Genomic DNA, 10,835 nt, shown 5'->3' on the forward strand with positions numbered 1-10,835 from the left:
TAGACGGTGTCTCAGCGAGCTGTCACTGTTGCCACTTTTGTTTAGTGTACGATTAACAATGAGGCCCACGTTGCTGTAGCCATGTCGATAAAGTCATATCGATAAACTATCGACATTTCTTGCAATTTTAATTTTACTTGAAAGGCTTAACGATACCTAAAATGACCAAAAACGCTTTTATTCTTTATTGTGGTTATCAGATCACAATTTTATAGTCACGCCCCAGCAGGGAACCAAGGGAAAGTTCAGATATTTAATTAAAATACATAAATACCTCCTAAAATAGGTGTTCCGCAATAATTGAATTATATTATTATATTATAATATATTCATTATCCATTAGCATTTCAATTATGTTTATGTTTAACGAAGATATTGAAGCTTCAATTAATCGCTATTTCGTTCCACTGTGTAGCGTTTATCGATATATAACATGATTAAAATCGACTTTTCACATCCCTAAAAGAGCACACATGTACGCTTTTACGCACACATACATAGCCTGGGCGCATCAAGAAAGGCAACACTTGATTTGAAGTCCACCTTGTCAACAGTATGGTTGTCCTTTTTTGACAAACGGCATTTTAAAAGAGCGAGGAGAGAGAAATGATACTAGTTGCTGCGTCGTGAAAGAGAACAGAAAAGGTTGGGCCCTTGAGATTGATAGAGAGGCAGATAACGAAATTTCATTTTTGAGTGATATCTGAGAAATATTATCATACCAGCTAGCGACCCGCCCCGGCTTCGCACGGGTTAACAAAGTATACACCGAAACCTACAGACAGACGCGGCGGGGGACTTTGTTATACATAAAAAAAAGGTGTATAGTGATGTATAGATAAATAAATTCATGATAAAATTGTCATATCTATAGAGCCCTTTCCAAAAAAAAAAGACAATGAATAGCGCTGTACCAATCGACGATTAGGCGAATCGATTCGTTTCGATCATCATCGTTTACACCTTCGAGCAACACCGGCTTGTGACCGGCTTCGTAAAAGGAGCATAAGGACCCTTCTGTATGGAAAGCCACATTTGTCAGTAGAAAAATAACTCAAAATTAGAAAATTCTATGGGAAATGGAACATTTGGCCTCTTCTCTTCCATGTTTTCATGTCCTTCCTGCTGACACATTGGTTTACACTATTTTTAGGGTTCCGCACGCAAAGGGTAAAAACGGGACCTTATTACTAAAGACTCCACTGTCCGTCTGTCTGTCACCAGGCTGTATCTCATGAACTGTGATAGCTAGACAGTTCAAATTTTCACAGAATATGATGTATTTCTGTTGCCACTATAACATTGGGTTTACTAGTAAAATATTAGTTTGCAACTATACTTTAACATAGCGACAACGACAACATCAGTAGAAAAAGGCGGCAAATTTAAAAAATATAGGCCCGAAGCTTCCCATACAAAATTTTAATATTCTACAGCCTTTTTCTACTGACACAAGGTGGTTGTGTCTCAGTAAAACTATACTATCAGACCCAAAAGAACACCTTTAGCCTTTAGGAAAATGTCATTATGTAAATGAAACTGAGCAGATATACTTGAAACATAAAATGTATTAAAAATATATACAAGATGTCATTTTCATGTTATACATATTTTACTGTAGACAGTTATATATGAGCTAATAAAGCTTGGGCCGCACAGGGCTATAACCGCGAAAATCGAAGTTCGCAAATTGCGGGGATTTTTCTCTGTATCTCTAAATTACGCCTTCATTGGAGTAAAAGAGAAAGATCCCCGCAATTTGCGAATTTCGGTTTTCGCGGTAGCCGCTCTGATTGCTCGACGGCATAAACGGGACGAGTTAAGATCCTCGAATCGGATGGTCTTTCACTTTAAAGTCGAAATTTAGTTATCTGACTGAGTTATAGAGCTCGAATATGTAGAATGATAGAACAGTTAATAACGAAATTTCGTTTTTTGAAGTTCCAAGTAGATTCCCAACGTATGTTCAGTATAGCAGTGTAAGGTAGTGCACATTGTGCGGGCGCAGCCACTGCCCTAATCGGAACAGGATAGATATGAGATGCGAGACCAAGGGTGGTATTCCACTTGTTTAATGTGTATTTTGTCTCACATTTTGCTTATTGAGAGAGTGAGACGCAATGACATTGGACCAAGATATTGGACAGATGGATTACCACTCTAACTACCCTAAGGCAGTCCGTCTTGCATCATCTCATTCTACTGCATGGCTGCGTCCTTTGGAGTGGCCGGCGTTGGCCCATCGTGTAGAGGAGCCATAACTTGTTCCTGTATATTTCAGCCCACATGAATGATCACTCAACAACACTTTCCCCTGGCGTCGTACAGCCTTCGCGGCCAAGGCTTTTAAACTAACAAAAATGTTCACTTAACCATATGTGTACATACATATTACATATTATGCTTGACTGTAATTGATTTAAACTAATCTATTAGCAAGACTTAATTTATACATTTCATTAGTTGTTCATTGAACTTTAAATATTATGTTGGGTACCTATAAAAATACATTTTTGTTCAGTAACAATTTATAGAAGGTAATCCAATGTATAACTAATTGAAAAATTACAAAAGTATCTGACATGAAATCCATCTTTTAAACATGGTATCATATCAATGCACTCTTGCATAGGTATACAGAGAAGAGGATGAGACATATAGTAAGCCTAAAATGGTAACCCACAACTGCCATGCATTGTCCTATATTATATTACACTGCATAACATACTACTAATTCTTTAGAACACTTTATATACAGATAAAAACACATCACATCTTCATCTTTGTGCATGAAGCATGTATATAAGGCACTGGTCCAACCGCGAGCTAGTAAGCTATGAGCTATCGGCTATAAACACGAACAAAAGATAAGCACTCCCGTGTAAATAAAAGAGACACGGCGATATTTATAGCTCACCGCTGGGCGAGTAACTATAAATATCGCCGTGTCTCTTTTATTTACACGGGAGTGCTTATCTTTAGTTCGTGTTTATAGCCGATAGCTCATAGCTTACTAGCTCGCGGTGGGACCAGTGCCTAAAGCGAGGTTTAGACTAGCAAGAACTTGCATGCAGTTTTCATTGTATTGTGGTATCTGATCAAACTTTTGAATGTGGTTTACATTAGTAGACGGCACTGTAACATAAATTGCATGCAAGTTATTGCCAGTCTAGGCATCGCTTAGCAATCCAATCCATAAACTTATTTTTACTAACAAGGGATGTCACATGAAAATAAATAGTCAGTAACACATTATTCTTATGAGCTAGCTACCAGGTATTGGGTGGTAAAACACCAGTAGGGGGCTGCATCACTCCTGTCTTTAATACTTCTTGCAAGAAAACTTCCAATCTGGTCTTTGGGCCTCCTTCATCTATATTCTGTAGTATTGCCAGATATTTTGAGCTAATCAGTCTTATTACTTTCACAAATTGCTTCCCGTACAGCTTATGAAATTCGGCACCACAGACATTGAAGAAATCATGGATTAAAGTGGCACTTATGTCTGGTTCAGGTTTTAGGTTGACGAAGGAAGCCAGCCATTGCCAACCAAATCGCGGGCCATGAGGATTGGGAGCATTCACAAATCTAGGTGTTTTAGCAACCCAAATCGCACATCTCAGCTTAAAAATGCCAGACATTCTCTTTAAGAATTTATCTTGCTTTTCTACTACACCTTCATCATTGTAGGTGTAGCCTCTAGACAGATAAAAATCTTTGTCTGTTTGTCCCTCCTTTTGAGGTAAAAACATTGGGACCAAGTATGGGCATAACTTATGGAAGTAAGCTTCCAAGAGCTTGCCAAACTCTGGAAACTGCGACCAGAGGGCTGCAGTGACTGCAGCCAAAGGGAAGGCTGCCTCTGGATTACTAGAAACTAGCAAGTCTCCCTGTCTCACTATCTTTTTAGCCAACAATGCTGTACAGTAATAAAGTCCCTGCGGATGCTGTGTTGCTGTGACGTAAGTATCAAGAACTTGCACTTGCTCACCTCTCAGAAGCTTAGCAAGTTTGTCATATTTGTCTTTCATGTGCATTCCACTAACAGAAGATATGGCATTGACTGGAGTGTTTACAGCTTTCTGGCAGTCAAATCGGAACTTTTTCATATGTACATTTTCAAGCAAATCTTTATATTGGTTTTCATATTGATCTAAAAAGTTTTTTAATTCTTTGAAGTAATTGTAGTTGGTTTGAGAATAAAACATTGGTTGCTGTTTGGGTTGCTCGGTTAAATTTTTCTCTATTTGAGCAACCTCTGCTGCCCTAGCTGCTAGTTCTCTTTTTTCTTCCGCCTGCTTCTGTAACAACTCTTGCTGCTTTGCCTCTTCCTGTTGCTTCTTGACTAACTCTTGTTTTTTGATTTCTTCTAATTCTTCTAGCATTTTCTTCCTAATGTTGTCTATATTTAGCACTAAAACTTCAGCCTGTTTCACATTTTTGTCGGTGAGGGCCCCTGTTTTGCATAGGTCCATTATTGCACTGATGTTCCCTATCACAGAATTAATTGATGGAATGTGTTTTTCACAGACTGCCTTTGAAAGTCCTTGATCTTTTTGTAAAATATTTGTGATTTCATTGTAGCATATACAAATTTTTGTATGGCTGTCTGTTACGGCGGCGAAGCGTGCCGTAGCTTGGTTTTGTTCTTCTAGAATTCGGTTCATATTATCTATGGTGTGTTTATTAATTATTTGTGAGTTTTTCTCGTCCAGCTTGGCTTGCTCTAAGACTGTAAGATTGTCATTATCATGTAAGTGTTTAAGCATCTGCAACTTCTTTTCGCGGAGTTCGCGCGCGCGCCGCTCGCACTCCTCTGTTTGCTTCGTCCAATAATTACGCATACTCTCGGCTCGCCTGGCTAACATACTATCTAGAAGATTTTTAAATAATTCGTCGGAAGTATCTCGCAGGTTCTTTTCATATTGCTTAATGATGGAGGCATACCTCAGATCGTCGCTAACTCTATCCTCAACCAAGTCTTCTTCGACAATTCTCGGCTTCGGGGTAACCTCAAAATTTTCTTCATATTGCAGTTCTTTCTTTTCAGGACTTCTTGGTCCTATAGTGACTTTTCTGACAGCGGGGCTTATTTTAGCAGCTTTGGTAAGTGCTGAAATGCGTAATCTTTCAAAATCAACGAGTTTATCGGAAATACTTTGATCCAATGATTTACTTTTGGACTTATAGTCGTCCGCTGTTTCATATAATATATCACCCATGATATCAACTTTAGTTTATTTATTCGCTTATCATTTTTTGCATAACTTGTGTTATTAAACTGTCGTATACTCAAAATAATTGGGAACAACAGCACAATAATGATGTGATGCGCACTTTTCAATTACAATTATTACAAAATAATTGACACTGACAGTAGTAACAGTACTGACCAAAGAGAATAAGAATATAATAACGGACTACGAGGCGGACTACAAGGTAGGAGTGTGAATGGTGTTGCCAACTCGGATTTTGAAAAGGTGCTAGACCATTGCTAGACTAATGTCTAGATTATGCCAAAATTATGCAAAGTTTTTTGAAATATGCTAAAAATATGCTAAAATGTCACTTGAAAATATACACTTAAAATAATGTGGTATCTAAAAATATTCTGTAAAAACACCGTACTTTGTCGGTAGAAAAAGGCGCAAAATTCAAATTTTCTATGGGACAATAACCCTACGCGCCTAAATTTTTTAAATTTGCTGCTTTTTTCTACTGATAACATTTGCTTGACCAACTTTAGATGCCATTTAAAAAAATGTATACATATATAGTCCGTCGATGTCCATCTGCACCAACGGGGATGAATTTGGCACACATTTTATTTATGATATAATTAATAGTGGAATTTATGAGATCTTTCAACACTATAGCTTATGCCTTAGTTCAATATAAATTATAACTCAGTAATTACAAATTACCTGCTTCGCTTGTTGGTGTTATTATGTAACTTTGTCTATGAACATACAAAATCTAACATTATGATAAATGAGGCTTTAATCTGTACGGTAGAAATATGGTCATCCTTACCTTATATTTGCTTCTCACGACATGGCCCGAGATGCCCAGAACTCCAGGTTAAGATTGCAGGTGAGCAGAGCACAATGATTCTCCCCACGACCTGTTAAAGTATTAACACATTGATTCCAACCGAATCACTAAATATTTCCTAAGTAAATTTATAAGGATTGTTACATAGAGTGGCAGTCAATATAGCTATACTCTTCATCACTGATTGTTTATAAGTTACCTTGCCAAACGCTTATGGCTTGAGCAGTTCACTGACCTGGTCTCATTAGATTGCCCTATACCATGGTATATCAATCCTAAATAATGGCATAAAGCCCATACACATTAGAGCTTGTATAAGGTCTGCAACCACCACATCTGTGAATGTTACCTACAAATGTTTTATGCAACCTAAAACGCTTACTTCTGAGCTCGTTTAAGGTCCGCAACCACCACATCTGTGTATGGGACCTACAGATGTTTTATGCAACCTAAAACGCTTACTTCTGAGCTCGTTTAAGGTCCGCAACCACCACATCTGTGTATGGGACCTACAGATGTTTTATGCAACCTAAAACGCTTACTTCTGAGCTCGTTTAAGGTCCGCAACCACCACATCTGTGTATGGGACCTACAGATGTTTTATGCAACCTAAAACGCTTACTTCTGAGCTCGTTTAAGGTCCACAACCACCACATCTGTGTATGGGACCTACAGATGTTTTATGGGACCTAAAACGCTTACTTTGATCTTATTATAGGCCCACTCGTCCAAGTTTGTGGTAGATCCGCGACCAACACATCGGTGCTATTACTTACAGGCTGGCTCCAGCGGTCTACAAACGAGTGCCTATTAACTATTACATGCGAATCCAACTTGCACGTAATAACTTTATTTAATTGGTAGATTATACCTGTCACATGCGAATCCAACTTACATGCGAACAACCTCGAGGTGAGCCACATACATTTATGTGAATCGTTCTTACAGAAACTATTTAAAAACGCTTGCCCCCTGGCCAAGCCAGATGTATCATGCGAATCGTTCTTGCATGTACATTTGAATAATCTGATTTTATTGGTAGGCTATACCATCCCTCAAACCAACACATGATTTGGAACTTTAATTTAATTTGCATGCCATCTTACATGCCCAATAAATGCTTGGAGTAAGCTTTAGTGACCATTTATAACACCACGCTAGAAATTAATGCTAGAAACTTTATGCATTCAACGTATAGATACATTTTTTATTGTCTAAATACTTAGCTTGCTTTTACGTGCTGAAATCTGGAAATCCCGAGCCACTAACACTGATTTTAAGTTTAATAACTGGACAAAGTTAAAAGTACAAACTGCCATTTTCATGGTAGTGAGCAAAAAAGCATCCTTCAACTTACCATCGACAATATATTTTGTTTTTCTTTCTATTCCGTTTCCGGACTTAGTGTTGCTATGTATGTATTCACAATCATCGCGTATTTCGCGACACTGCCCCGCCTCTTTGATAGAGTTTAATTGATTGACATTAATTCTTGCGTCCATCTATGGATCCTTTCCATAGCCTGAACGGCAGCTACTCGACGTTGATCACTTGGTTCAGCCTGGTGACTCGACGTCGCTTCATCATTCATTTCTGTGTCTATGCCAGAAGGAACTGGTTCTGGAGTGGTTTCCATAATTTGTGTCGAACTTGTATTCTCCAACAACTCGCTCTGATCCATCGTTAAATCGTTTTCATTATTTTGCTTAGTTTTTGATGATCTTTGATAGAGCTAGTAGGAACATAGACGTTACTCTCTTCAGTTCTTAATGGTAAGGACTGAGAAAGACCATCAGTGCGGATGTGTAAGTCTTTATCTTCATACACTGGGGATTCTTTCGTAGAATCTTGGAATGATGCCTCTTCATCAGCTTCCAGAGGATACAAATGTGCTATGGATCTTGTGAACACACTGTCTCCTGCTTTTACCTTTGCAACCCTGCACAAACCGTCTTTTCCTTTTATTAATTCTGAAATTTTTCCTACCTTCCATCCTTCTCTATTTTTGGCTTCACCCTTTATTTGTACTATATCTCCAACCTTTGGACTTTCATGAGACCTCACCCTAGCCTGTTTAGGTGAATTTCGATACCTTTCCCTGAGACTTAATAAGTATTGGTTAATAAACATTTCTTTGTATTCATCCATTATTCTGTTGCCACGATTCCAACCTTCTATAAGTTGTTGTTTGATCAGTGATCCCGAAAGTGGTAGACCTTCCATGAGTACTTCTATACTTAAACACTTTCCCGGTGTTAGGAAATCCGCAGGTTTAAGTATGTGCTCTACATTTGATCCTACATAAGTGAGAGGTCTGGTATTAGTAACCGCTTCTACTTCTTTAATAATCGTTAAAAGTTGATTGTCTTCCAGCATATGTTTTTGAAGCGTTCTCTTTAAGCAATGCTTAACAATTGCTACTAGCCTTTCATAAGCACCTCCATGCCACGGTGCAAGTTGTGGGATAAATTTCCATTTTATGTTAGTAATAAAATTTCCTTCTTCCGTTAATATTTCTCCTAACAATCTAAATTGTGAGGCATTATCTGTTAATATAAGAGTCGGAGCCCCCCTTGTAGCTATGAATCTCTTAAATGCCATAAGACATTCGTTAGTAGTCAGATCCTTGACAACTTCTAGGTGTATCGCCCTGATCACTAGACACGTAAACAAGCAGATCCACCTTTTCTTTAGACCGCTTTCCGTTCTCACGACCATTGGTCCAAAATAGTCCACTCCTGTATAAGCGAATGAATTTGTATACTTCACCCTTTCTACCGGTAATGCAGGAGTCTTGGGTAATTCATACGGACCTCCTCCGTGTTTCACGCATCTTGGACATTTACTTAACGTTTTTTGGACCTTACTTCTACCTTGGGGTATCCAATACTTCTGACGTATAAGGCTTAAAGTATGAGCCACTCCTACATGAAGATTCTTTTCATGAGTTTCCTTTATAAGTTTTTCAGTCAATTCGCTTTCTTTTGGTAAAAGAATAGGATGTTTTGCGTCGTTAGATAAGTCTGAATGCGCAAGACGACCGTCACATCTTAGTATTCCATTTGTGTCACAGAATAGACCTAAGCTGCGAGCTAGACTTGTTTTCTTTCCTTGTACTTCTTCCGGAAACATTGTTTCTTGTAGCTGTTTTATTTCTTGTAATTGAGGATCTAAGTTTGTTACTGGACTTGGTTCGGCAGACAATGTTTAAGCCTTTTGATGATTATCTGTGTTAGACAGACCCTCCGCCAACAGAAGAGAAACTTCAGCACCTGGGCTTTTTGGCCAGGTCTTTGAATCCTGTCGTAAGAAGGCGGGTCCATTTAACCACCCATTTCTCTCTTCCTTTGAGGTACTTGGGTGTGTTGCAGTGTCTGCTGGATTAAGTCCAGATGGAACATATCTCACAACTAGATTTTTATTTTTTCTAATTTCGTCCATTCTTCTAGACACGAACGGTTCCAGTAGTTTGTCTGAATAAAACCAGCTTTTTACGATCTGACTATCGGTCCATAATATCATCTCCGTAATATCCAGTTGTAAAAACTTGAAGACATATTTAATAAGTCTACTTCCAATTAAAACACCTAGTAATTCAAGCCTTGGTATCTTCAAATTTTCTTGATCTTTGGTAGGTACAAGACGTGACTTGCCTATTACAAACTGGACGTTATCTCCTTGCACCAGATATACTACAGCCGCGTAGGCTACTGTCGAAGAATCTGTAAAACAGTGTAATTGTGCCTTATGTCTATTTGGCACAGTCATATTTTTTGGTAGACGTATTGACTCTATTTCTTTAAGATCTTCTAGAATACTCATCCATTTCTGTTTTGTTTCATCAGATAATGAGCTGTCCCATTTGACCTTTTCCTTCCATAATTGCTGGAGAAGTAGTTTGGCTGGCAGTACTATGGGTACACTGAATCCACAAGGATCGTATATTGCCGCTATAGTTTTGAGTATTCCTCTCTTCGTAATCTCATTATTCTTGTTTACTTTGGCTCTAAGTTGGAGTGAGTCTTCCTTTAAGTCCCAATTTAAGCCCAAAGTCTTCACTGTGGTCTCTGGAGCCACATCCTGTATTTGATTGAGAAAATCCTTTGAATTAGAACTCCACTCTCGAAGATTCATTGATATCTCAGAAAACTTGTCCTTTGCCTCTTTATACAGATCTAATGCTTCATCTACTGACTCTGTGCCTGTAAGTAGGTTGTCCACATATATGTTATTGGCCAGCTGTTTTGTATAATTCCCTTCAGAGGTCTGTAGATGATGCTTTATTGTAGCATTTAATAAAAATGGACTGGAGATAATTCCAAAGGGTACCCGAGTGAATCTGTATTGTATAAGGTTGTCTTCAGTAACAGGTTTTTCTGTATCTTTCAGCCATAGAAATCTAGTCACATCTCTATCATTATTATTTAATCCAATTTGCAAGAAAGCCTTTTCTACGTCTGCAGTTAATCCTACATTGTGGCATCTGAATTGAATTAATAATCCAGTCAGGTCTTCTAGCATCATTGGGCCGGCATATAAGCATTCATTAAGACTTTTCGCATTCTTTACTTTCGCTGAAGCATCATATACCAGTCTAAGTGCTTTTCCAGTAGCCATAACTCCGTGAAATGGTAAATAATGTATAGGATGATCCCTTTCTTTCTTGTTAGGAACTTCTTCTATAATTTTCTTTTCCAATTGATCACTTAATGTCTTTTCATACATTGATAACGTCTCTTTATCCAGTCTTTTCACGAGCCCCACAAGCCTTCCATATGCTA

The 10,835-nt window shown here is 38.2% G+C and overlaps 1 protein-coding gene across 1 annotated transcript; it reads right to left on the minus strand.

The window, feature by feature from the left end:
• Positions 1–2,953: 2,953 nt before the first annotated feature.
• Positions 2,954–5,352, minus strand: LOC134673664 (mRNA export factor Gle1-like). Its single transcript, XM_063531674.1, has one exon. The coding sequence runs from the start codon at positions 5,220–5,222 to the stop codon at positions 3,270–3,272; it is 1,953 nt and encodes a 650-aa protein (XP_063387744.1). The 5' UTR covers positions 5,223–5,352; the 3' UTR covers positions 2,954–3,269.
• Between the last annotated feature and the right edge of the window lie 5,483 nt (positions 5,353–10,835).

This window comes from Cydia fagiglandana, chromosome 18 (assembly GCF_963556715.1).
Source record: "Cydia fagiglandana chromosome 18, ilCydFagi1.1, whole genome shotgun sequence".
NCBI classification, from domain to species: domain Eukaryota; kingdom Metazoa; phylum Arthropoda; class Insecta; order Lepidoptera; family Tortricidae; genus Cydia; species Cydia fagiglandana.